At 42.2% G+C, this 27,883-nt stretch overlaps 1 protein-coding gene across 1 annotated transcript in view; it reads right to left on the bottom strand.

The window, feature by feature from the left end:
* Nucleotides 1-138: 138 nt before the first annotated feature.
* Nucleotides 139-27,883, bottom strand: part of suco (SUN domain containing ossification factor) — a 40,511-nt gene continuing 12,766 nt past the window's right edge. The window contains 24 exon segments of the mRNA XM_034146293.1: nucleotides 139-3,053; nucleotides 3,055-3,342; nucleotides 4,005-4,060; nucleotides 4,874-4,965; nucleotides 5,322-5,476; nucleotides 6,652-6,756; nucleotides 6,870-6,957; nucleotides 7,135-8,496; nucleotides 8,671-8,755; nucleotides 10,775-10,858; nucleotides 11,722-11,787; nucleotides 12,174-12,265; nucleotides 13,027-13,082; nucleotides 13,366-13,386; nucleotides 14,452-14,557; nucleotides 15,401-15,508; nucleotides 15,619-15,686; nucleotides 15,889-16,016; nucleotides 16,418-16,529; nucleotides 17,454-17,688; nucleotides 18,012-18,131; nucleotides 18,904-19,238; nucleotides 19,707-19,808; nucleotides 21,120-21,237. Coding sequence (XP_034002184.1) covers nucleotides 2,793-3,053; nucleotides 3,055-3,342; nucleotides 4,005-4,060; nucleotides 4,874-4,965; nucleotides 5,322-5,476; nucleotides 6,652-6,756; nucleotides 6,870-6,957; nucleotides 7,135-8,496; nucleotides 8,671-8,755; nucleotides 10,775-10,858; nucleotides 11,722-11,787; nucleotides 12,174-12,265; nucleotides 13,027-13,082; nucleotides 13,366-13,386; nucleotides 14,452-14,557; nucleotides 15,401-15,508; nucleotides 15,619-15,686; nucleotides 15,889-16,016; nucleotides 16,418-16,529; nucleotides 17,454-17,688; nucleotides 18,012-18,131; nucleotides 18,904-19,238; nucleotides 19,707-19,808; nucleotides 21,120-21,237 — 4,243 coding nt within the window. The 3' untranslated portion in view covers nucleotides 139-2,792.

Below are 27,883 nucleotides of genomic sequence, written 5' to 3'. Positions count from 1 at the left end.
AAGCAGGTGAAGTTTGCCGGATATATCACATGCACATTCATGTGAATTATTCTCCAACAGTCAGTTTCAAAGCATCCTACATTACTTGGGTAGTGAGCGTCAGTCTCTCTTCATCCATAATAAAAACCAACAACAAAGTGAAAGACAACAAAAAAAGGTTTTATTTAGAAATTCACAGTTTGTAATGGCACTACAGTTTTGTAGTAACTCACTGTTGCTCCAAAATACTCTGCAGCTCTTCAGAGTAATCAGAGAGAGGGAGAGAGAAAAGATAGCACTTGACGCTTAAGGTAGAAAAACAAAAAGGCATGAGGAGTTATACAAAGTGCACACTGAGCTCCTAGAACTTCTCTCCGAGGACATTCTCCCTATTCGCTGCGTTTCGGGGTAAGTAAATTCAAAGTAGTCTCTCACAGCACAGACACACATACATGAGATCAACAACAAATAACTCTCACATGCATACGGGTTTACACACACACAAACGTAAGATCATACACATTCAAAAAGGGTAAAAAAAAAAACTCATGATTTGCTTGGTTTGTGGAACATACAGAATCACAATTATAGTGTTCCGAATTTAACCATCTTTGCTGCGTTCCCTTTATTCATAGATTCGTAATCTTCTCCTCACAAACCACAAGTATCATTCAAGGTGGGGCAAAAAACCGAAGTCAAAGAGCAATGACAAGTGATTAAAAGACTAGAGCGTACAATGAGAGTGAAGATGCACAATGAAAATAATTAGCTAGTCGGGAAAGCAGGCGTGAAGAGTGATAAGCACTTTTATCTCCTAATGAGAACATGTTAGAGTGGTTAATAAATGCAGGCATATTCAACTTTTGTTCACAGTTACGGAAAGTCGTGCAATGGAGGTCAGGTGACCTTGGTGGGTAAAGATATGTAAAGACAAAGGAGCTGTAGAAGCAGAGGTAATGGTGTCTTTTGATGGAGTAAGATGAAAAATCTCTGTCTCGGTCATAATGTTCACAAGACCAACCACACAGTGCCAGTCAGAGACATACATAAGAAAATAAAAAATATATTTTATTATTCAAAAACAAAACGAGAAAAGAATACCCCTTCTCACATATTCAAATCTGAGTCTTAGCGCAGGTCAGTCATGTGATCATAAACGGGGCGAGTTAAAATCGCTTGGATAGCGATCCAACAAAGATGCTAAAACAAGCACACAGAAGAAAGACAAATAATTTACACTCACTTCCACTATTTCCACCTACCCAGCAGCTCTTAGCAAATACAAAACCAGCAGTGTGACGATCCTAAAAAGCCTGCAGTTGTGTAAATCAATACTAAAAGGATCATATTATCTGCTGCAGGACATGTGACTGCTATCACATCTGATCATTCAGGCCGAGGTAAACAGAATAAGTGGCGGCCATAATGTCGGAGCCGAAGATAAAATGTAAAAAAAAGAAAACTGTCCGTGGTTAAGCCATCTACCATGGCCATGTGTCAGTGCGGTTGAGTGCATTTCACTGTCATATTTCTGTAACATACTCGCGAGGATCAACTAATTTGACACTGCAGGATCGGGAGACATGCAAGTTAGGTTAAAAACATCTGTAGTCATTTAAATAAATAAATACATAAATAAAACTGGTCTGTCGGATTCCCAGTAGGAGGTGTGTGTGTGTGTGTGTGTGCGTGTGTGTGTGTAAACATTCAGCTCTGCAGCCCAATGTGCTCCTAAAGTACATTGTACTCGAAAACAGGAAATGCATGTCTACATACTGGTAATGTGAATAATTCAAACCAACCACACCAGCAACGATAAAAGAGGAGCATGGCTCAGTTATATACGAAGAAAAAGAAAATAGAACACCATGGCTTGCCTCTAGCCTGTTCTTCACTTTACATTCCTCACAGTCACAACATTTTTCTGTATTATTGCAATTTCTCTGTAATGGGTGTATGTGCAAGCTTTTCGGGCCCAGCCCAAACTGACCGAGTAGGAAATATCTCTTCGTGGCCTAGTAGGACCTACAGACTGCTGGGATTGTATTTGTAATTTGAGGTTAAACAGGACACTAAACTGAGAGGACTAACACATTCAGACAGGTAACGTGATGTTCTTCATTCAGCTCTGATGGTTGGCTTGGAACAGACTGACGGAGACAGAGGAAGAGGAGCATTGCATGGCTGTGCAATGAAAGCTGAAACACTCTGGTCCCATGACACACACCTGCAGTCATGTGAGGATGCAATACAGAGGCAGAATGGATTAAACGATGGCAATGAAAGAAGAGAAGTAGTTTGTCGTGCTCCCCACGTCTGTCACGACGACACAATTCATCCAAAAGAGAAGCCTAATACTTCTTGATGCCCCCGGGGGTGAAGGAACGTAGAGCTGAGGCCTCCTCACTTTGTGGGGATAAAAGCTTACTGGTGCTCAACTGTCATGGGACAATGTGCTTATCAAGAAGAAAAAACACCTTGAACACACTTCAATGGATTTGACTTGATTAAATGTTTCCCTCCCCACCGCAGTTTCTCTCTTGTACGCACAATTCTTTACATTTAATATTTTTAGCTTTAAAATGTCTAGAACAGATATAAAGGCACATAACCGTAAACAGCTCTTTGACAGGAGTGGATAAGGACTGGTTGTTGTGGAGCTTCTGCTGCCACAGCCATTTCAGTTCCACGGTGCGCCTGGGTGCTCATGGGAAATGTGGTTCTTTGGGATGCAGTAAGTACCTCATCTCCTCATAGATCTGCCACCACATAGTGTGTGTTGCGAGTAGAAAGTTGTGTTAAAGTGTGGGCTTTCAGACATGTCCGGTGACTGCCGTCACCCCGATGGTCCCGACACTGATCTCCTTGTTTCCCTTCATGAGCTGCTGCAGGCTGGGCAGAGAACCCACGCCCCCCCCACGCAGGGCAGGGAACTGCAGCTCCATCTGCCGCGACTTCCTCCTCTTCATCGAGCGCTTCTCCTGCCGGGACTTGGTGTGAGACTGCTGGAGGGAGAAAGGCAGGCTGTGTCCATTGCACAGGTCTGTGGAGGAGCGGATGGGGGAGGGGGGGGGGGAGGCGGCTCGTGTAGGACTCCTCAGAGTGGGTGGACGAGCTGCAGCTGCTGGTCTCTGAGGAGGTGCAGGTGGGCAGTGGCGACGCCTCCTCCGCCGAGGAAGAAGGAGGTGGTGGAAGAGAAGGAGGAGGAGGAGGAGGAGGAGGGGGTGGTGGTGGAGGAGGGGGGGAAGGGGGGCAAGGTTGGAAGCCGTTGCAGTTCAGAGCCCCGTTTGTGAGAGGAGCACAGGGGTCGGCCAGCTTCAGAATGTCAACCTTGTCCAAAGACTTTGACTTGCAGCGCTTTTTCTGCAAGGAAAACAGAAAACGGGAAGAAATGATGAAAAAACATTTAGACAAAGCAAAGATACATCAAATATTGTCACGCCATATTAACCACTACTGTGCTGAACACTAAGGTCACACAAAGATGGGTGGGGAAGTTCCATAGGGAAAGATTGAATCTAGGGTTTGGAGGAACCAAGTATCAAAGCTTCTTATCTAAACAACGTATTTATAACTGATCCCAAAGCTGTACTGTTCTCTTGCACCATTTGATCCGTTCTATATATTCATGTTGCACTGCTGGAGGAGCCTGCGACTGAAGTTTGTCATTGCCATATCTACACTGTAGCCAATGTGCACATGACAATAAAGCCTTGAATCTTGTAATATAAGTACACAGCAAATGATTCACATTGCAAACTGTTTTGAGTGGGAAGTGTTTTTAAATTGCCCACGGTGTTCGCAAAGAAGTGGTTAACAGGTATTTGGTCTCAATAATAACACTGTTCAGGTGCCCCCTTATCGGAGCTCTTCCACTGAGATCAGAAAGCAGTGACTGGCGAAGAAGCCATTCACTGCTTCAGCATACTTATAGTACAGACTGACTGACACCAGAAAACACACAGCACTTAAGTTATTAAAACGACGGCCGTCACAGCCAACAGCAGGTGGAACATACACTGTACCTTTTTCTCTGGAGAAAACCTTAGAGGTTCTACAATGTACAAGTCATCGGGACCTACTGGGGAGGGGAGAGAGGGGCTAGGTTAATGATGGAATGGCAAACAGGAATACATACATGTAATAAGCATGAAGTGACCTTGCAAGTAGTTTTAATTAAAGATGCAAACATCCATTTTAATCATCGCTAATTGTATTTTCTTAAACTAAAAACAAGGGTAAAGCTAAAATCACAGTGAAAGTCTGTTATGTCATTATCTGTTACTACTTGCAAATGTCTACCATGAGCCAGCAAAGCACCATGCTCTATTATTATACATTTCTTAAGCCTGCATGTGGGCACAAGCTGGCAATGACAGCCCCTCAGACTCAAGGGCAAACACACACACCCGCACACTCAATCACATAGTTGAGGGGATAATGAACAGCAGGGGGAGTTTAAGGTTTCATGAGTCAAAGAATTTATTCATTTTATTGCCGGCACCAGCCTCTCCCTTTGGGCTCGTGTCGCTCGAGGAACTGGCAACAACAGAGATATCGGCCACTAAGCATGGCAACATGTGAGAGAGGAAACCAGATGAGAGTTTGAAAGAGAAAAGGAGTAGAAAGGAAAGGATACTACTTAAATAGGGACAGTTATGCGGAAAGAGGCGCAGCAGTCTGATGCAACATCTTAAAAAGGTCTATAGCCGCGATAATGTGATCTTTGCAATGAGCTATGACTGTAGTGTCAAGCCTTAATGTAGCTTATAACGTAATGATTACAGAAGAAAGAGCAACAATAGATAGAAGGACAGAGGAAAGGTTTGAGGGCAGACTTGAGTATAGTGTGTACGTGTGTGTGTGTGTGTGTGGGGGGGGGGGGGGATCTTACCTTCTGTAGAGGACAAGTGAAAGGACTTGGAGCGAACGAGCGGATTGGTCACCCTGCGCTTTAGGCTCATATCGTCATAGGAGGAGAAACACCTGACAAGAAGAATTACATTGACATTTGTGTTGTTTGCATTGTCACTGTTCCAGAGTCTTAACATGAGTGGCAGGACAGGAGTGACAGCCTCTGGCAATGAAGTCACAAGTGATGTAAGTAATATGTTTTATTTGAAAGCAGCATCATAAAACTGGGTGTAGGAGATCATGATGACAGATCTAAAACTGGAGGAACATTCAAGCCTACGCCATATTCACATGTAAGGGGAGTGTGTGTAAGTGAATGTGTGTGTGTGTGTGTGTGTGTGTGTGTGTGTGTGTGTGGTGTGTGTGTGTGTGTGTGTGTGTGTGTGTGTGTGTGTGTGTGTGTGTGTGTGTGTGTGTGTGAGACAAACCTCTTGGGGCTGGGGTAGTGGTTGCTCTTGGGGAGGGCAGCAGCGATGGGGTTGGGGGAGGGAGAGGGGCTGCGGCAGCACTGCAGACACAGCAGGAGGCCCAGAGTGAGACACAGGACCAGGGACACCACCAGGTAGCTCTGCCGGTCCGACACCTGCAGAGGAGAGGCACACAGTGAGAGGCTGGTCAAGTCCAACAATCATTTAAAACTTCACCCATGTATGCACACATGTTAACAAATTAATACCTTAAAGATGGCAAAGTATTTATTAGATTTAAAGTGTATTATTAAACATGGACACAGTAGGTTTTTTTAAATCACAGGTTGCACACAATGTACAACAATATCCGTTTTCTTTTTTTTACTGCCGATTTTTATTCCATATTTTATTCCATTCTATTTCTATGTAAATACTGTTATATACTATATTTTTTATTATTTTTTATATTTTTCTAGTTCTCCGTCTGTGTTTTTAATTATTGTTTTACTTTTATAATAATAATACATTTTATTTGGGGGGCGCCTTTCATAGCACCCCAGGACACCTTACAGGGCATAGGGGCAATATAGGGAACAATTAAAACAGTGGATTTAGTGAAATATCAGCCGGGGTAAAACAAGACAAACAGGAAATGGACTACAGAAGGACACAAAAGGACACAAAAGGACACAAAAGGACACAAAAGGACACAAAAGGACACAAAAGGACACAGTTTATAAAGAAAATGCCAGTTTGAACAGGTGGGTTTTGAATGTTGTTATGGAATCAGACTGTCGGATATGTAGTGGCAGGGAGTTCCAGAGTCTGGGAGCCGAGCAGCTGAAAGCTCGAGCACCCATGGTGCTGAGGCGAGAGCTTGGGACGGTGAGAAATCCTACGGACGAAGAGCGGAGGGTGCGGGAGAGGGTGTACTCCTGAAGGAGGTTGGTGATGTAGATGGGGGCAAGGTTATGGAAAGCTTTATAAGTGAGTAGAAGGTTTTCGTAGTCAATAGGGTAGCGTACAGGAAGCCAGTGTAGCTGAGTGAGAATGGGGGTGATGTGGTCGGATGAGTTGGTGCGAGTGATGATCCCGTATGTACGCACCATGACATCAAGTCAAATTCTTCGTACGTGTCAACCTACCTGGTAATAAAGCTGTTTCTGATTCTGATAAACAAATGAAATCCTAATTTCCAGGGATTTATTCTCTTGTATAAAACCCATAAATATAGTAAGCTTAATGCTGTGTCATGTTAACAAATAAGCTTAGATTTGAACTTCACATTTTCACTATTTGCTGACTCCTGTAAGCAGTGTGCAGTATAACAGATAAAGGTTTCATTTACCTCTCTCTGAAGCTGGCTCACTGTGTCGGTGAGGTTGAGCATCAGTTTACTGACGTTCTCCAGCTGGCTGTGCAGGATCTGGATTGAGTCCGTCTGCCTCTGGTCCTGTCAAATCACAAAGTTACTAATTTGTCAGCCAATGTCGATAGTTAATAATCAAACAAACACACACAACTGTGAATGCTTTTCTTGCTCTTGTAGCCTTCTTGTAAACCGACCTGCTCCTCAGCGATGCGGGAGGTGTTCTGTAGTTTGATGATGGTCTTATTGAACGCTCTCTGCATCTCTTCCATCTGTTTACGGTATCTGAGAGGTACACAGAAATGACAAACTTTGTGAAACTCTTCCAAAGTGCAAACATTATAAATTCATGGTACACAGCCCTGCCATTCATTTTGAAGCATATCCAAACAACAGACTTAAGGGAAGTACCATCTTAATATAACTTTATAATACTAAGGCTTATTGTGTGCAGAGGGTTACCTCTGGCTGAGCTCCTCCAGGTATCTGCTGGACAGACTCATGTTCATCTCCAGGGCTTTGATCCTGTTGTTCAGCCTCATGAAAACACTCTCCTTCTGGCTGGAGCCGTGCACCGCTCCCCCGTTCAACAACATGCCGTTCCCGGTCATTGCTCCACCGTTATAATCTCCTCCGTTCTGCAGCTCTGCATAGAAGTCTGTAGCTGTGCGATGGACATTGCCATTCCCATTGGTGCTCAACAGGAACTCGTCCACTGAGTCCTCCACACGATCTCCAGTGTGAGTGAGAGAGTCCCCCTGCTCCCCGTTAGTCTGTGAGGCCTGGACATTTTGTCTCTGTGAGTCCCCACTGTCTGCGCCTGGCTTTACAGTCTCTGTGTCTGTGGGTGGGAGAGCTGTGGGCAGTTCAGTGAGGGGGGGGATCAGGTCTTCAGGCCTCGACGCAGTGGGAAGCAACTGAACGGGCTGCTCCTTGGCGGGGGGAACCACAGCACCAGGAGAGGCCGTCTCAGAGGCTCCAGGCTGTGGGGGGGGGCTGAAAGTTAAGGTTGGGGTGGCACTGGAGGCATGTTGCGTCTCCGGGATGGAGACAGCAGGGAGGGATGGAGTAGGGACGGGGTCGAGAGCCGCGTCTTTAATGGGAGGGGGCAGCTTCTCCTCGTGGCTGGGGGTGGGCGATGTCAGGGAACTGTGGATGTCTGAGAAACTGTGAGGGGGGATAGTGGCGGTCCTGCTAGGCTCCAGGACGATGTTAACCTCTGGAGTTTGTGTGTCAGGGGTGTCAGTGTTTGGATGTGTGGTGGGCACCTCACCCGAGGCTTTCCCTTCATGTTGGGCCTCAACGGGAAGCTCGGGCTCTGGGGCCTTTTCTGTGAGGGGAGGGGCTTCTTTAAGGGGTGTGGGAACAGGGACAGGGATAAGTGGAGGTGGGTGAGTGAGGGAAGGGGGGTTTACATCAGTCTGTGTTTGTGAGCTCAGCTGCTTCCGCTTTACGCTGCGTTGCCTCTCCTTGGCCAGCCGGGCGGAGCACCAGCGGTGGAGCAGCTCCGGCAGGGTGGCCATGCAGGACAGAGACAGGGAGGAGAAGGAGGAGAAGGGACAGTAAGTCTGGCTGTCCCACTGGTTCCTGTCCGCCTCCTTCCTCGATGACTCCTCAGTCTTCTCTTCCTCCTCGTCTGCCTCATCCTCCATCAGGGTGACAGTGGACTGTCTGGGCTCTTCGTCCTCCTCCTCCTCCTCTACCAAAGTGACAATCTGTCTGTCCTCCTGGGAGTCGGTAGATGAGGGGGAAGGCGTGGAAGAGTCATTGGAGATATCACAGTCCTCCTGGGCTGCAGGGGGATCTGGCTCTGCAGGCTCCGGTCTGGAAGAGGGACAGATACTGATTTAGAAGCATATAAATCAGAGCTTGGTTTTCCTGGAGGATAGTAAAAGGAAAAGTGAAGTAAAACAACACTATATTGTTGTCATCTTATTTGAACTCATCCTTCTGTGACCTATAAATCATTTTTAATTCATTAAGGTTTATTGGTCTTACACTGCAGGGTCCGGAGGTGTTTCAGCTGGTTTAGGTGCAACTTCTGCGCTCTCCTTCTTTTCCTCCACCTCTGCTGTTGTATTAACTGCATTGAGAAAAACACAACAATCAAACAGTTGGTCACTGTCGCAGAGTTCACAGGAAGATATCACTTTTAGTGCAGTGGCAAGTTTCTCCCAAATCCTAGTTGCCTGCAGGAGGCAGAGTGGGGAACAGAGACCCTTTTCGCTCCACAGAATGGCTGACAAGCCCATGTTTGGGAAAGCCAGAAATAATGTGAACCAGTTCAGTCCAGTTAGAACCGACTTCTCTCTCCCACACTCTCTCTTCCCTGCGGGTGTAAATGCAAATCAGCCCTAGAAATGCAAAGACACTTTTTGCTAAAACAATAAAGAAAGGTTGACTTAATTTAATGACATTTTTGGCGTAAGTTCACTGTGTCAAATTGAATTTTATAAAGTAGACTTAATTTGTGCGGTAGCTCAAAGTAAAATAAATCTACATCCCGACTACAAGTGGTCGGGTGTTCTCAGTTGGTCTTTGCAAAAGATACTTGTTTAATTACAGGAGAGAAACACACATCTTAACAGAAACTGTTCAAGAGCAGAAACTAAAAATATAAACATTCTGTGAAATCTGTGTGTAAAGCAGAGTTTTCCCTTTAACTCCATGCATCAGGGGAAAGCTGAGTAAGAGAGTCATTTTGATGTAACTCTCTGTGGCATAAACAGGACAAGGAGCAGGCTGTGGCGTCATAGGCCCCCCTCAGTCTGAATTCATCTACTCTCCACTGCCAAAAGGTAAAACACAGATAGCCAAAGTTCTGCTGAAACGCTGCAGGAGACCTCCAGCCGACAGTCAAATAAACATCTGACTCTCAGCTGGCATACACATGGACATTCAAGGCTATGCATATGCTCACACTGGAGAAGGAAAGAAAATGACCTAGTTTGAGCAGCAGTAAATTTAAACAATATGTGGGCAGACATGTGGCAAGCTGGCAGTTAGAGGGAAAGAAAAAGGAACAGCTGAAAAAGGATAGTATGAGCAGGATGAGCGCCGCAAAATAAGAACAGAAGAGGTGGTTTATATGGAATGTGTTAAAAATAGTTATAGTACTTCTAAAAAGGTCTTTGAATAACAGCGTTTCCACTAACTAGCGTTGTGCAATATTCTCAGTATTTATTTAAATGCGTTTCTTCTTCTTTGTTTCTTAATACTTTATGGAGCTGTTATTAGCTTTCCTTTTGATATGCTATTTCTTGGGAGAAACAGAAACTCAGGTGTTCTTTTGGTTTCATTTTATTCGTATCAATTAATCAACTTTCCTCCTCAGGCAAGACTATAAACTTTTCGTCATATTCGTTCCTGATGTTTCCAATCAGGTTTGCATGCACAAAAACAAAATATGAATAAAGAATAAATGAATGTGAACACCTTTCCTACTAACTATTAATCAGAAGTGACAGTGAATTATCCAATAGGGCTCCAAAAGACTACTTTGTGATTGAATTCAAAACTAGTTTGGCGACTCGTGCCGAACAACCTTTTCTGAGAAATGGAAACGATCAGCGGTTTTAAATGGATAAACCAGTTTTACTTTATATCGACTGTTAGGAGGTGTGGTTGTTCAAACAGAATAAAAACAAATGCATGTCAGGGCCTTCTATTAAAAGAGAGTATGTACAGAGGCTGGGTTAATACCGTAATAATGTTGGACCCTATTATCTCTTAAACTATAATTAAGCCTGTTACTGCGTGTCAAGCAGCTTTGAAAACTATTCGTGTAAATGGCTTCCAGAACAGTTTCACTTTGCCCATAAGAGACCTTTAAATACCATGGTTACCTTTAAAATATGTCAATCTTCACTACAAACTAAAGTTCGTGAATGCATATAGTTCTGTATTCCAAGATATTAAATAATTGTTTTAATCAAAACTATGACAATACGTCAAACTAGTGAAAGATGTTGTATGCAGCATGGGCAGAGCTATAGAGGGAAAATCCGATAAGTCACAATTTACAGAAGAGAGTTGTGGACATGAAAGGTGAACAGGATGGAAAATAGGAACAGGAAGCTTTAAGTGTTTGAGGGATGAGTACCTCCTGCTACTGTTCCACCCTCCAGCTCCGGCTTGCCGCCCAGCACGTTAGCAGCAATGTTGTTTACCATGTTGAGGATGGCATCTATAAAAAGGAAAATAAAACAGTTCTTTTATAACGCATGAAGTTCCTAGTAAATAAGTCAACACAGAGATTTGGGGCCAAACATGAGCTTTTTTAAACTTCTTTAACATTATATCCCCTACATGACTTTCTTTCCAGATCTTTCTTCAGATTTTAGGGTTAGCCCCGAAGGTTTGTTTGTAAAGCCTGTGTGTGTAGGGGTTGACCAGTACTCTTTCTGCTCAGGAGACAGAGGGGCACCAGTGTGTTTGCGCAAGAGTGTGTGGTTAAAAAACTAAAATAAAAAAGTCTTGTGGAATCTGCATAATGTTGTAACCAAAACCCCAGTCTGCATGTGTGATACCAACTAGGTTAAGAAAACCAAGGAAACACTGTGCAGGGAATCTATATCCAACTCCGCAAACACACTGGTGTGTGGGACTCCATCGACTCCGAGAGTTATGGACCAAGAATACTCACATGATGCAAAAACAAAATATACTTTCATAACTATTTTCCTTTACAGACAGTATCAGTTTCACCAGACTATTTCAGTTTTAAGATATGAAAGCTCAAAATTATACACTGCTGCCACCGTTACAGAATGAGGAGGATTTCTTGGCAAAAATAAAACCAATAAAGCTAGAAAAATACCCGACCTCCAGTCCTTTAAATTCCTGAGTAATGTGTTCCTCTTTTTAAGGTCTTATATATCTTTGGAACAGTTAAAGGATAATAATGCAAATGCTAAACACACAACAAACCTAACCTTTTTAAATATTTTTGTACTAAATTGTTGCACTTAACTTGCTATACAACTTTCTTAATAGAGCCATATATACATGTGTGTTTGTCTGTGTGTGTCTGTGTGTGTGTGTACATACTGGTTGCTGAGCCAAGCAGGTTTTTAGACGCCATGTCCTCTGAAGGTTGGTAGCCAGGTGGATAGTCTGAAGAAAAGGAAATACTGCATGTTATATTCAGCAAAATACTTAACTTTACTCCAAAAAATATATATTGTTCAACACTAAATAAATATTATTGTGCTTTTATGGAATTCTACAATGAAATATCCCAAACAGAATTAGGGTTCAACGAAGGGAACTCCGCTGCATAAGGCCGTTGATATTAATAGTTAACTCCATCTTCAGTTACTTAGTGACTTAGTTAGAAAGCAGTAATGTAATTTGACTCTTCTCAGGGTCTTTTGTAGTACAGTGCATTGTTCTGCCAGGTGAGGCAGCTTTAAAACGTTATTGTTTGTAGTCCATTCATCTATTAGTTAAGTTAGAGTACATTTTCAGCTGATGTTGAAAACGGGTCACCGGCATCTTACCAAAGTCTTCATCCAAATACTCCAGCCTCTCTGAGGGATACTGGGAATCTGCAATCTCTTCATACTCCTCCACCATGCTGGTACCAAACACCCTACACAAAACACCCGCACACACTGTGTTACACAAACAAGCCTACCTACAGAAATAGGTTAAGGTTTACATTGTTGGCTAAAGCTTTCTGGGAGGGGCACATTTTCTAAAAACATGTTGCTCGGATCAGAATCAAAGAAAGACAAGTGTAATCTCTAGTAGGTTTATTGTTTTACAGCCGCTTTAAACCCCAACAGCATTGCCGTCAGAAGAAGCCCCGATGACCCTGGTGATCTGGGAGAGACGTATAGATATACGTGCCATGTGTGTTTGTGAGATAAGCTGTATGTACTAGAAGGTTTGACCTTTGGAGTAAATCGTATACGAAAACAGGTAAAAAAACACATTGACCGGTGACATGAAGCATTCCAAACAACCACTAGAAGAGGGAGAGAATAAAAGAGTGATCAAAAGATCCACTACATTTCTTGGATAATCTAATATTGATCAATTTCATAATGAACAACATGAGTCATTCTTCTTGATAAAAAAAACATTGGGTACAGTACATTTTTCCCCATGTGTAAAATCAAAGTCAAGTGACTTCATGATAAGTGGATTGACACTTCTTCCCAAAATAAAGAAGTGAGTGGATGTAAGTACAAACTATTTATTGTTCCCATACAGTGTTTTTATTTCTTTAGAACAAAGCATAGTATTTTCTCACAAAGTAAGCTGCAGCTGTACCCAAACTTCATAGATTGAAATGTTAAAAAAGACCTTTGAATTTTAACTAAAGACCTTAACTATTTACCGTCTTACCTAATGAGACTGAGTGGACAGAAGTGCTCTGATCCAAAGTGGGAGAGGAGTTCAACCTGCAGGGGAAATGGATAAACTGTTGAATTCAAAGTATCATTCACAAGTAACAATGCCAATCATTTATGCGTGCCCACTCCATAAACCCACCAAATATGTGAACATCAATACTAGAATTGCCAAGCGTTGACATTATATTATGTGCATGTTCTAATGCTTAATATCTATCACATGCATTAAAGATGATCCTCTGCCAAAGCTCACCCATTACAGTGTACGGCCATTACAAGAGTGCATTATACAGCACAGCATAACCTCTGACAGATAGAGAAGAGTGCTAACCTTTATGTACTTGATGAACATCTGATGCGAGAGGAAGACAGGAGAAAGACAGGTGAGAGAAATAAAACAAAGAGAAAGAAATCAGTAAAGACTGATTCACGCTACAAGCAAGTCAAGCATTTTTTGCTTACAGTCTGGCTATCACGTGAGACAAAAACACACTGCTGGTACACGCTCATTTCTCCATAACAGTCCACAGGCAAGGTACTAGAAAGAGGTTTCTGGCAAGCAGTAGGAAAGAAGCACGAGCGAGAGAGACGCTCAGGACAGAGGTTAAACATCAGACAAAGACACAAAAGTGTTCAGCTGCTCAGATCAGTCGAGTTAGCAAAAAAAGAGAATCCTGAAACTTTCTAGACAAAAATCTGTTTAAGTATGAACAGCACAATTATTTCATGATAGAGCATGTGAATCACAGTAAGCACCCAAACATAAAACCCAAACCACATAAGGATAATCCTCAGAGCATTAATCAACTGTTTCAATGAAATTAAAGTGAATATCAAGTGAGCAACATACATGTGAGGAGACAGACAGATCAGAAAAGCACAGACACGTCACAGCAACATGTATTTCAGAGTGAATTTGTGGATGGTAAAAAAAGTCTAGAGTTTGAATTCATCTTAATGAAAACAACTGTTAGTAACTTAAGCAAACAACTGTAATCCTTTCACGTCACACACTGATGATTCAATATGAAGACTGGCAGACGTGGACCAACTCGGCCCGATGAGTTGTGACACCCAAATATAATTAAACCAAATAGTAATGTGTATCTGCCCAATCTGCCCTTCAGTTCTTACACGTGACACTCTGTCATGGACACACCCCTCAGTCATGCACACAGTCCCATGTCTTCATACAATAGAGGGAGAGGTTGACAGCAGTGCTTACGGCATGGCTAACTTACCATGAAGTCATAAGAGGGTCCCCTGAGCTCAACAAACATGTGTATGAATGTGTCCATGTGTGTTTTCATTAACTAGGACCGTCATTTCACTGAGAATGAATTTATCCATTGTTACTGTTTCTCATATTTAGACGCACAAGTGGCATATTGTAGCAGAGAGAAGAACAAAGCATTACCTTCACATATTTAGCATAAAGCTGCTCATCCAGTGGGAAGCTCTGGACAATGCGCTCGTCACGGGCGTGAAAAGTACCTAGTTTTACCCACTTGTTGGTAGGATATCTGCAGACAGAACAGGAGGAAGGTAAGATGTGTGTGAGGGCTACAGGGTTATTCAATCACGATGTGGCATGCTCTCTCTAAGGCTGGGTGTAAAGGCCACTGCATTTTCATGTGACTCCATGTCACATGAAAATGGTGATGGTAAAACACAAACAAAACCAACTCTACCAGCATTTAAGTTAAAGCTGATAATACAGGAGGAAGAAAATGATTTGAACCAGTTCTTTTAATAGAACAACAAGTGACGCCTTTAATTAAACATTTTCTCCCACCCATCAAGATCAAAATCAACCTGTCCAACTAAAAAGTGTTTAGTGGCTAAGGGATTTATGCCATTACAAAAATACTGACATTCCAAAGGCTGTCGTGTAATTTAAATAATACATTTTGTATACATTATGGCTTGTTCATTAAACTAAATGCGTTAGAAGTGTCAGTCCATGTGAAGCAATGATTATGCCTCAGAATTATTCTCAATATACCATTTTTAACCTACCCTTAATTGTCTATATTGTAATTGTATTATGTACTCTTTATTATGTATCAATTGCATGTCTTTCCATCCCAGGAGAGGGATTTATGCTCAGCTGCTCCTCCTGGGTTTAATGACAGAAGATGCTGTACATATTGCCAATACAATTTAATATTGTGAAATGTAAACCAAATTGACTTGTATCACAGGTACTGGCCAGCTGCTTCCTTCTACCTTTTCTTCAGCAAACCCTGCCAATACATGCAATAATCAACTGCAAAGGATGATGCAATGTGACTGACACAGCAAACAATTGGACTGGATACCCTATCAATTTGAATATGACTTGATATTGTACTGTGGGAGTATACCTGTCACTGATGGAAACCAAAAAGTCTTTAGGTGTTGATGAGAAGAGCTCAAAGTTAGCAATGTCCAGCTGCTTGACTTGAATGGGCTCACAGAGCTCTATGACAAACCTGGAGAGAGGTAAATAGAAAATGTTAATTATACAATAAAATGATGTGAATTGTGTACATCTTGAATCAGGCTTTATTTATGTACCAGTGGGGTGCGTCGGTGTACTCACCAGATTTTGTTGCTGCATGGATTTAGCATGTAAAGGTCCATATTCTCCATGAGAATAGCTGAAGTGCTCTGAACATGAGACACAAGAACGAGAGTGATAACATTAGCATCAGCCATTATAGCTAGTTTAATTCATTTAGTTAATATATAACAGCCAAACACAGTGAACATTGTTTCATGTAAACCTAATCTGCTGTCCCAGGTTAAGCTTTCATTCCTATCTCAAATGTAAAATTGCTCATAAAACATGAAAGAAGGATGCGTGTTTAACCTTGGCCTCGTTGTTTGCCGAGAGTATCTTGGCACCACACTCCACAGAGGCGTAGTTATTCTTGAAGTTTTTCTGGACCTTCTTCACTGGATGGGGGCTGCCGCTGCTCGAGGTATGGAGAGACTGACCTGGGCAGAGGGAGTGTTACATTAGTCACATTACGAGCCCTGAGAGGAAGAAGTAGAGAGGTTACGCAACACCCATAAACACATGCTCTGCTGAACACTGTGCAGGCAGAACGAGAGAAGAGGAAGGGAGATGGAGAGATGGACAGGAATAGAACCGGGGGGGAGGAAGCAAAAGAGAGATGATAAATGGAGATAAAACAATAGTCGCAAAAAGGAAAAACGAAGCAGCTGACATGTAGATTATAGCATAGTGAGTTTATCATCATGCTATTAGAATATTCTATCTCTGAGAGAAAAGGCGCCTTGAAGAAAGCCTCTGTAGCAGAAACTTAATGGGTCATTGCACTCAGTAGTTGCTAAGCGTCTGTATCTAGATGTGTTTTAATCATTTATGCACTCACTTTTCTCCTTCTCCACCTCCATGACTTGTTTCTTCCACTCGTCGAAGGTGGGGATGTCTTCTTTGCGGGGCACTGGGGGATCAGGCTCTCTGGCAATATTGCCCTCCCCTGCCTGAAACACACACACACAGTGGTATCACACACAGGCCTTTAATGACAGTTTACCTCCATCACCACATTCACCTAATATCCTTATACCCTGTTATCTTGAGCACAGTCCATTGTAAATGTATCTAAGTATTGCTTATTGTGACTAATGTTGTATCCTGGCATCAGTGATCCACTACAAGGATTGCATGCTTTGACCAGTCACGAACACACGCATGTTAGTCAGCTAGCCTCTGGCCGCTAAAGCATTGAGATGCACGGAGCTGTGGATAATATTTGGATGGATTATATAATCACCATTTTGGACATCAAAAGCAAGTCTGATGCTAAAAATCCATCAACTTAGACAGCCTCTTTAAGTTAAACACTTCAAAGTATTTGGCAGGAGTCATTTACAACCAGTAACACATTACTCACTAGATCTTGATTCCAAAACAGCATTATAATGTTTAAATACCCCACAATATAATAATATATATTATATATAATAACATTGAAAAAGTGTGCAGAATAGTTTTATATTATATGACATTTTTGTCACCAGTTTAAGGTGTTTTAGTTAACAGGAAGAGATACAAGATGCCCTTGAAGCTGTCAGCTGTGGTTTCTCACCACCTGTCTGTTTCTCTCTGATTAGGATCTATTAGTTACATTTTCCATGACGACACCTGGCGCACTGCATCGTCTCTGCCCACGCCTACTGAAAAGATCCACAATCAAAACAGGCACTGAGACTCGTAGGAACAGTAGAAATGCCTGCGTTCCTGAAGATATCGAGGTTATTCTGCTTATGATTAAAGCTCCAACTGGTTATTCCTGCACTGATAATTGTTGCATTTAGTTGTTATTTAAAGCTTTGGATGTTGGCTGTTTCTCAGTTTACATTTATAATACATATAAATATATTTAGAAACCACACGCTGCCGACCTGTGGTTCATCGTGTTGAGAAGTGTTGCCCTCCTGGTCCAAATCAGCCAGCCCTTCCTCCAGGTCCTGCGCCTCCTGTTGCTGCTGTAGTTGTTGTTGTTGTTGTTGTTGTTGTTGTTGTTGTTGTTGTTGTTGTTCCTGGTCCACAGGGCCCGGAGTAGACTGGACCTCGGCTTCAGAACCAGAGCTTTGGCTGTGGTCCGGCTGCTGGTCCTCTAGGCCGGCCTCATCCACACTATATTACAGACACGGGGCCGATGAGGTGGAGGGAAGAGATGGAGGTGGAGGGAAGAGATGGAGGTGGAGGGAGGAGGAATAAGGAGAAGAAGAGTTGAGAACACAAGTTAGTACTCGGCAATGTTGGACACATCGATGCAAAACGTATTTGACAGAATTGACAGTCCTTGGTTGTGCACAGGCAAAACGATGGAAAAAGGAAATAATAAAAAAAAGCAGAAGTGGAGAGCAAGGCCAGCGGTCCACGGTTGCGCACAGCAGAGAGGTGTAGTTTGATTACCTGTCTCTGCGCTTTGATTGGCTTCCTGGTTAAAAACTCACCTTAAGAGAGGACAGGTTGCCAGTTCGGGGGGAATGACCCTGCACTGTGAATCAGAGTGCTCAGCAAAGACTAAGTTGTCTACTGGGAGTTCATCTCCTGCACTGGCAACCCGCACAGCACTGAGGGAAAGAAAGGACATGGCGTTTACCACACCTCTTCACAATGGGGAGGGTAGAGAGGGGAAGATGGGGGGGGGGGGGGAGAGGGGAAGATGGGGGGGGGGGGGGAGAGAGAGGAAGAGGATATAGGAGGACACAGAGCGTAGGGAGAGAGCAGAGAGAATTGGAAGGACAAAAGGGATGGAGAGAACGGTGGAGATGCCGTTGATGTGTCCTTTTTGAAATGTCCTGATGTTCTTTGGAGAGGAGTTGAATCTAAACTTTCCACCGGATGGACATAATGATCTTGAAGACTGGACGCAGGGGATATCCAGAATTGTCTTGGCCAAAGTTCCATGTCAGTACAGGTGATTTTCCACAATGTCCACCAAAGTCCATTAGACACATTTTCACTGTGTATGTTGAGCTCCTTGTAACTTCTCCACGCTTGTCACCAATTCCTTGAAGTGCCTTTCAAATGTCCAGGCTGTCAGACCAGCTCTCTTTTCTCTCCATTTGTGATCAGTTAATTGACAGTGGTAAAATAAATAAAACAAACTAAATAAGATACAAACTGAAGGAACAGAACAAACCAACATAAATATCAAAGCAAAGGTGCAATGGAAATAGTTGTACCTTCAATATACCAACATTTGGTTGAAACTGGCTTGAACCATCTTGAAAGCAACATGTCTTTCTAGTTTTAGTTCTCCAATGTTACTTGTCTGTGGTTAAAGCCAACTTCGTATGCCAGAGAACAGTCTCTGCAATGAGGAAGTGAATCTGAGCTTACCCTGTGTGGGTCTGGCTGGCACTCTGTGAGGTAGGTGTGTGTTCAGCTTCATCTGGGGATGTGGCTGGGTGTGAGTCCACGTTGGGTTGTGCAGCAGAGGGGTCACTGAGGGTCTCTGCTGGGGCCGGGACATCGGGAGACACTTGGCCTTGTGCTGGAACTGGTTCTGGGGTGGAGGACAGAGGGACTTCCTGTGCATTGTCCTGGGTGTCAGTCTGCTGCTCCACATCAGCCTGGGGGTCTGGGTGGGGTTCTGGCTCAAGAGCAACAAGTACAGTATTGGACTGTGGGTCCGACTTGGTCTCCTCCACCTCAGCTTCCAGAGCATTCACAGTCTAGAGACAACACAAAAAACATTTATGTTTAGAAGAAAATCCAATCAACATCTTAAAAAAAAGTTAGCAACAATTCTCTGTAAATCCTCAAGATTCTTAGAATATATACAGCCTTTCTTGATTCATGTATTGGGTCACAATTATGATATTTAAACTGGAAGATTGTGAGGCACAAAGTAGGGAAAAATAGCTTTAAAAGCCATAAGTGGACATTACTACAACCAACTTGTTCCTTATTCAGTTTTCCTCCTTCCTATTACTGGGTGTAGTGGAATGTATAAGTTGTGAATACAATAGACAACCATCCTTTAGAAGTTGGCAGCAATGAAGAAAAGAACATTTGTCTATTCGTTGCTTGAATAACAGTTGAAATACCCTGATCTCTATTTGTGTTTCTTTGATGCATGTTTTTTTAGGATTTGCACCAGATGTTTTTGAGACTCTTTAAGAACTGGTATATGGTGTTACCTGTTCTTGGTGTTCATTGTGTGATGATAGCGTCTCTAGAGCTGCTTTCTCTATCTCTAGTCCAATTTCATATGATGTATGTGTCGTCCATTCTTCCAACACCTAGGTAGAAGAGAAATAATAATAATCAAAAAACATTACACACACAGGAACTTCCCTGGTTGACAAAGCAGTTTAAAAATTGAAATATATAATTGGCTAAAAGTGGAGCCGGCCACAGGACAACAATTCAAACTCTGCACGACATTATCGATGGATTATTTTCATTATAATTGTACATTTTCTGTGAAAATGTCAAATGCAAAAGAGGTCTTTGCATCTCAGGTTCTGAAAAAGCCTTTTGTTGAGGGACAAAGACCGTGTTTTAACACCAATGACAGACTGCCAGGCCTGTCCAACTGCCCTGGCTCGCCTGTTTGTTGCTGGACCTCTAACAATGACCCTCCTTCTTCTGTGCTCACACATGCACAACAAAACACACTCACTTCCACAAAGTATCATTCATTCCAATACTACCAGACACACAAAGCTTTAAGGGCCCATTCTCAAGAGCTGAGGGTGTCACATATTCCATTTAAACCCAGCATCAGTCCACCTCAGGCAAATTCATCCAAGATCGCTTGACTATAGAGGAATGACGTCCACACTGAAGATTGATTAGTCTTTAACATCAATCACCAACGTTGCAAAAAGGACAAAAAGCAGGGAGTTGAGGAAGCTTTGTATACTCTGAACTTTAACCCCACAGAGCAAGTCAGGACATATTTCACAACCTGAGCTCTATGACTCATTATAAAGAGAAGCCTATGTTCTGGACAATGTTCAACTGGGCTACTTTCCAAGTTACTTCTTACCTTGAAAACACTCTAATCTTCATGTACTATACATGGTGTTCAGCCCTATACAGTTACAATCATAAACAAGATTATCAGTTGGAAGGTAGAGAGATAATGCGAAAAGAGTGATATGTTGTGTTTCTTCTTCAGTCACACCCATTGATCGCAGCAGAGAAGATTCCACAACACATTGAAAAATAAATGAAAGAGAAATATGGTGTTTTGTTTTTTGTTGACTTGAAATCTGTGTCTCTACAGCAGGGGTGTCCAAACTTTTTTCACCGAGGGCCACATACAGAAAAATATACGAAGGGCTGGGCCACTCACTAGAAGTGAGGTATATCGCCTCATAAGTTCAATTATAAGTTGGCAAAATCAATGAAATGTAGGTAAATGATGCTCTAAAATGACTTTAGTTTGGACACCCCTGCTCTACAGTGAGCTCCCTTCTGATGTCTCATTCCTGCGGTCACTATTAACCTCTTAGACATTCTGTATGTGAGGGTTGAAACGTGAAATATGCACTTATGGCATTTAAGCTGCCTAATGTGTTACAGCGCAAAAAACGTCAACACACCTTGAGTTGCGTGGAGTCCTGCTCCGACTCCTGCCCCTCCAGGTTTTTGTTGTCCCCCGCGGACTGACCAGGGCCAGACAAGCTCTGCTCTGAACAATACACATATTGACCGGGGTACCTGAAACAAAAACAGGAAAAATCGAGTATTAACACAATGCAAAGTTATTTCAATCATCAAAAAGAGGAACAGGAACCTAAAAAATCAAAGTACAAACAGTACAAGTAGGTCCAAAAACAATGAAAGAATATCATAATTAAAGGCTTGCATCAACCTGTTGCCATTTCCACATCATTGTTTACAACGACGATTAGGAGATCAGCACAATATCTTTTAATAATTGGGTGATTATGACTTAAAAAAGGCTGTACTACATCACATCCTCCGTGGCGAGAGCACTTCCTTCCCTAGGGGGGAGCACAACTGAAACAAGCGTTGTTGGCAAAGGGAAAGAAAATACTGTGAGTGCATTAGAGCAAAAGAGGCTGAATCAGCACAAAGAAAAGCAGAGATTCACAAAAGAGACTGAGACAAACCCTAAGGACTGACGGTAAAATGAGTTCTACAAGGAGAGTCAGAGATAAAGAAAAAGGCAGACTGTGAATTATTACGTGGTATTCCACTCATGTCGTTTTTTTTTTTTTTAAGTTGCTTAAGGCAAATTCTTAGAGCCAGTCATCTCTTCTTCGTCTCTTCCCCCAAGCTTATCTCAACAGGACAATCTGTGTGTGCATGTGTGACACGAGTTTCATTTAAACTTCTTTTGCACACTGCTTTACTGTCCACTTAACTATGCTTGGATACTAAATGTGCAGAATGGTAGCAGAACAACACTGCTCTTTACCTGCTGTGAGCTCAGGACCAACAGGGCTAACACAGAGAGAGGCTAACATGCTAACATGCTAATCTACAATCAGCCAGACAATGGGGCTACTGTAGAAGCATGAGCATATTTTCAATACAGGATTTATGATGTGATATGCACGTTATAACTATGGGCCTGAGGAGAGTGCAATAGGAACAGAACTGAAACGAAAAAGAGGCCAGTTGGTGTCCTTATCAGTAGAGTTGAAATGAAGAGAGTAGAAAGTAGAACGTGTAGGTCTGTCCTGACATGTTACCTAAGCTATGACGCAAACAGGGTTATCCCAAACCTCAGCAACCTAAATTATTTTAACTTTAATGACACGATCAGTAAACTGTTAGAGCTATCCGTCAATCATCGATTAGGTTAAACGCAGAAGAAGCATCGAACAAAGACCTTTTCACACACCGAGTTAGGCAAGCACTTCCAAAACTGGACACCCAACACATTAAACTACTTAATCAGATCAAATACCTCGGTAACGCCCATTATGGGAAACCAGAGACACTGGCATGTGCTTCATATATTTGTTTAAACCTGAAGGAAAGTACTCAATGTGGTAAGGCTAATGCAAAAATGAAACTCGGAGCATGACAACACTTTGCGTCAGAGACAAGAGGCACAAAGAAGCAGCGCTCTGATACAAACATCATGTGATTCTGAAACTGGAGCAGGTCCCCTTGAGCGGTCAAATATCAATGTCAGGGGAGAGCGGGACACATGGACAGTCATGTTAGCGCCCTGTCAGCCTGGCTGTCAGGAGAAGAGATGAGCAATGAGCTCACAATCACACAGAGACAACCATCTGTGCACGTCGGAGTCCCGTCACTCACAGCACCTCTCCATCCGTATGACATCCAGATGGGACTTCATTTGTCAGAGGATCTTATTCAAAGTGTGCTCTGTACCTTATCAGATACTCTCCTAAGTGGACATGTGTGGCGGGAATTTATTAATCAAATGTGGATAGAGAATCAAACCATTCAGCTGTCTTTGTCGTATTTGATTTCTTGCAAGAACGTTCAGTCCGTCATACAGAGAGCATACAGTCTGCAGAGTGAAAGATGAAGAACAGAGTTTGGGTTGCATATTTAAACACAGAGAGAGGAGAGAGGAGGGGTAAAGCTTGGTGATAACAAAGGAGAATGCTGGAAGTTAGGGAGGCCATATCAGGAAGTTATCAGTTCACCTGAGTTGAAGGTCATACTGTTGGTGCACATAGAGTGTAACTAACACATCTTCTTAATAAGGAATGTTCCCAAGCTTAGCTAAGAAGTGGGAGAAGTAGTAAATATAGATAAACATTAGCAAATAAGAATCACACAATGATTTTCTTAAAGTAAGTAAGTGAGTATAATATGTTTCTATTACAACATGCCATTCATTTACCAAATTAATTAGACAAGAGATTTGACCAATTACTGAAAAACCACATCTTTTGGCTATGATGTGGTCAAGATGACAAAATAGTAGAGTAGTTGATATATCTTTCCATGATGGATGTATCTTTGTGTGAATGTTTTAAATGGCGTCTCTTTTGAGGGACAGCTGACTCTGACAGCAGGACGTGACATTTGGCGTTGTTGTTTTGGATCCCTGCTGATGAACCGCTGCTCCTATATGAGTTGGCACCTCACATATACTTTCCCCAAAAAGGTCTGGGAGGTGCTACCACGCAAGTGAAGGAAACATAAGAGCAGAGTACTGTACAGATACTATGCAATTGATATGCACAGGAGGCTAATATAGGCTCCTGGCTAAACTTAGATCCATAGCTTCAAACTATGTTGTGCTGCGTTTCAAGTGACTCCTCTGTTCCCTTCACACTCTACTACCAAAACACCCACCAACATACAGGGAGGACATGGCCCACATCTTTTACTGAACACAACTATTATGAAACAGGCTATTAAAAAAAGGAAATGATCGTAAAATACAAGGACACAATGCTAGCCCTGCATAACAAAGACATTGATTAATGGCCATGTTAAAGTCTGGTATACCTTGTTGCCTTTGGTAGTAAAAAACATGTCTATGAAAATGTAACTTTTTCATTTAGTAACTCAGTAACTGACAGTCGACTATAGGGCTGTGCAATTAATCGTATTTTAATCTCGATTACGATTTTGACTTGCAACGATTACGAAAACAACGTAATCGAAATAAAACGATTATTATTTTTATCAAAAAATAAAAAAATGTAATTATTATTTTTTTTCATTTTTATTTTTTTTTGGTTTTTCAGTTGAATTATACTTAAAGTTCAGGGTAATCAACTGTTAAAAACATACTGTTCACATTTTTGTTTCAATAAATGGATGTTTTCAAAGTAAATGCATACTCGTTTTTAATAATCGTGATATCAATTATTGACCAAAAATAATCGTGATTAGGATTTTTGCCATAATCGCACAGCCCTAGTCGACTATCAGAGTAGAACTACAATAACAGATAAAGCCCTAACTACTGTTAATGGTTGTTTGTTTTTATTACTAGTAAGAGCCCCTCTTTGCCCCCAACAGGCCAAATAATGTCACAACACACACAGTTTACAACGAAGTGGCTGCAGCTGACTTTTCTTTTTAAATCTATTTTTGTTCCCCACAAGACCCTATATGCAAGCTTTCATCAATCTTTGTTCAATCCTTTGTGTCTGTAAGGTGCTCACAGGATAACTTGTGTGGATCAGTAAACAGATCATGCAAACATTCAACAAAGCCTTCCAAACATCACTACTGGCGTCTTTACCCAAGATGCCACACAGTCTTAGAATTGCTTTACATATTTTTCTCAGTCTCACCATGTCTGGTATGCTTTGAATATGTTGATAAGTGACGATATGCTTATTTCATATCAAGGCCTCTTTGTTCCTGAATATTCTCTGAAACAAGTATTTGATGTTCCATAGTCTAGTTTCAGAAAAACACATGAATTTATCTGCAAATAATTCATGAATGTCTCAAAATGTTGTAATATATTTTCCTTAAATGTGTATTTAGAGTTGCTGTAAGTACCCAATACGACCTTTGTTTATTTCCCCAAACTTATCTTGTTATAAAAATAACTTAAATCCCTCGGAAAAGTCAACATTTGTGTAAACACACCTAGATAACAAACGGTTTAAATACCAGAGTGCAGGTTTAACTAAGCCCGTCACAGAGTAAACAATCCTGTATAAACTTCCGTGATGATGATGCAAATACTCCCAATTTCCGCAATGTGACTCATTGATCCAATGTTTACCAGAAAGCTACATCAAACACAGAGATTAGAACAAGTTATGAAATTCAGGAACATTTACTGAGCTTCGTGTAGATCAAAGCTCAAACTGTGAAACAAGTGTCAATAACGCATGTCCCGCCCCTACTCCGCAACATCTCCATGAATGAATAGAAACACCCGAGTGTTGACATTCCGAGGTTAGCAGAATTAAGCGAGAAAGAAAAGGTGAAGAAGGGGCTGCTTTGCGTGCAGTGACCTACTTTTGTTTTAAATCTAATGCAACAGTGGAAAGGGAATGTATGACCACCAAATGCAGAGATCACTGAAAACAACTACATGTTTAAGTGTGGTGTCTACTGTAGGGTACATGCCACATCTGGGGTTAATGCCAAGCTAACGACGGAAGAGACTGAGGCAAGACTAATAAGTCGGCAGCCTTTTCTATATACTCTTCCTCATTCTCTCACTATCCTCGTTTCCTGTCCCACTTCTGAAGCACCTAGGGGTTCTAAAAAAGCCTTTCATTCCTTTCTCTGGCTACAAAACGGCTCACTCGCTTTGTAAAATGAATCCAAGCGCTGAAGAGGGAAAAAAACAACCTAGATTACAGTTACTGTTAAACTAGAGCCAGCAATGTTGCATTTTGTGAAACATGAATTAATAGCTGGGTTTAGGGGATATCATCTAAACAATTAGGTCAGTTTCAGGTTCAATGTGATGAGGAGGCAACCAGTCAGGTATGGGGGAAAAATGGACAATCAAGTGAATGACGAGGCGACAACCAAGGATCAACACATTTAGTAAGGCTCCTGTTAGCCAACCACTACAGAGATATGTTATGGCGCATTTCCACTACAGGGCCTCGCTCGGTATGGCTAGGCCTCGTTAGGCCTTGTTAGGACTGGCTCACTTTATGCTGCGTTTCCATTAGTTTAGTAGCTGGGGCAGTAACTATAGTAACGCAGTGTAGGCGGAGCCGTGACGTCATCTTCAATGAGCACCCCAGAAAAACAACATCAGCCGTTAGCTGTTAGCACTCAGAGCTCCTCATATCTGTTCAGAAACTAGACAAAAGTTAAACAAGTACAAACCACAGACTGCCTGTGTCATGGTGAATACAGTCGCTGGTTTATTTATGTCTGTATAGGCCGTTGTGAGTGTGGACGGTCGGAGCATATACTGCGTTAGCTTAGCCGATCTCCATTTAGACAACACGCATTTTAAAAGGTTTTTCGCCTGCCGTCTGTCTGCAGACTTGTCAAAGCATTAATTCATGGTTTTTACTAACCGGTATCAGTATGTTGTTACTTCGGCATCATTTTGAAACATGTATTACAATTAAATCACGGTCAAATATGTTCATCTTGTTGTAGTTGTAGCCCCCTTGCCAGCGATTCTCTCTCTAGTTTAGCATACTCAGCCCGACTCAGCCTGGTTGTTGGCCCGGAAAGAACCTCGATTTTATGGGGCCAGAAAAACTGTGAAATAGTACCTGCTAGCCGGAACTACGCTAAGTGGAAACGCAACCAAAAACGGCACGCTTAAAGCGAGCTCCGCGCTGTAGTGGAAATGCGCCATTATAGTCAGTGCCAGGGGACATTGTTACAATCTTGGCCATAACTTTTGAAAACTGTTTTATACTTTGTGTGCCATCAAACTGACTTTAGTTGCACAATAACACAGCTAAAGCAAAACAGCTTTTCACGGATGCACACAGACAGCTAGTTGTCTGGCTAATACATCGTCTCCGCTGGTTCCGAACTGCCAAATCCTCTGATATTTCCTGTTTGCTTAAGTACCATTCAGAACCAATAGACATGGTATAAACTGCACTGTACCAACAGACTGTGTGGACACAGCGGAAAAACCTGCAGAGACAACAGGCTTCGGATAGATTTATCTGCCAGCAGCGATCAAACGTTATCACCAGCTGCATGGCATGCAAACCATGCTCCGATCTCTTCGCAGGCACGCTGTTCGCCTGGTGACATTTTCAGAGGTGTCAAAGAGGACTGTGTGAATTTGTGCTCCCTTTAACGTTGGTGGGTCCTGCTCCTTCTCTCCTCATCACCATGTATTCTTCACATTGACTCTTCACCGGTTGATTGGTTTAGAGCCTGATAGCTTTGACCCTGTGCCCTCTCAGGACAGATCGTTCTAATAGCATGACACGGCAAGATACAAAGTATATATATAAACTTGGCCTGGGAAGATTAGTTGCTGCTGTCCCCTGTCTTGGCCTAAATCTTAGACCAGCTTCTCTTACACACACACACACTCTGTGCCTTTAACTAAACGACAGCATGTGATGGACATTAAGTCCTTACCCACCTTAATTGGCTTTAATTAAAGAAAATATCTTTATCATTGTGTCAACTGCTGCGACAGAGGAAAAATTACTACAGTGGTTTTATGTTTTAATGATCTTGATTATGAACTCCGAGTGTCTTTCATCTTTCCAAAAGGCAGAGTCTTGTGATGTTTTTCACCAAAGTTCAGATTAATCTTAATATACAATGTGTGGTGCTGTGAGCTGGGTTAGTAATGTGAAAGAGGGTGATGGAGAACAGTATGATGATGACCTGAGTTAGATAAGGTTTTCATATAAACTGATCTGTCAAATAACATGCTTAGTCAGTTCGAACAGGCACACACGCATTGTGGGTCAGGGCAGCCAGA

This window comes from Trematomus bernacchii, unplaced genomic scaffold (genome assembly GCF_902827165.1).
Source record: "Trematomus bernacchii unplaced genomic scaffold, fTreBer1.1, whole genome shotgun sequence".
Classification (NCBI taxonomy): Eukaryota; Metazoa; Chordata; class Actinopteri; order Perciformes; family Nototheniidae; genus Trematomus; species Trematomus bernacchii.
The sequence above is the reverse complement of the archived record's forward strand: the minus strand, read 5'-3'. Positions and strand labels throughout refer to the sequence as shown.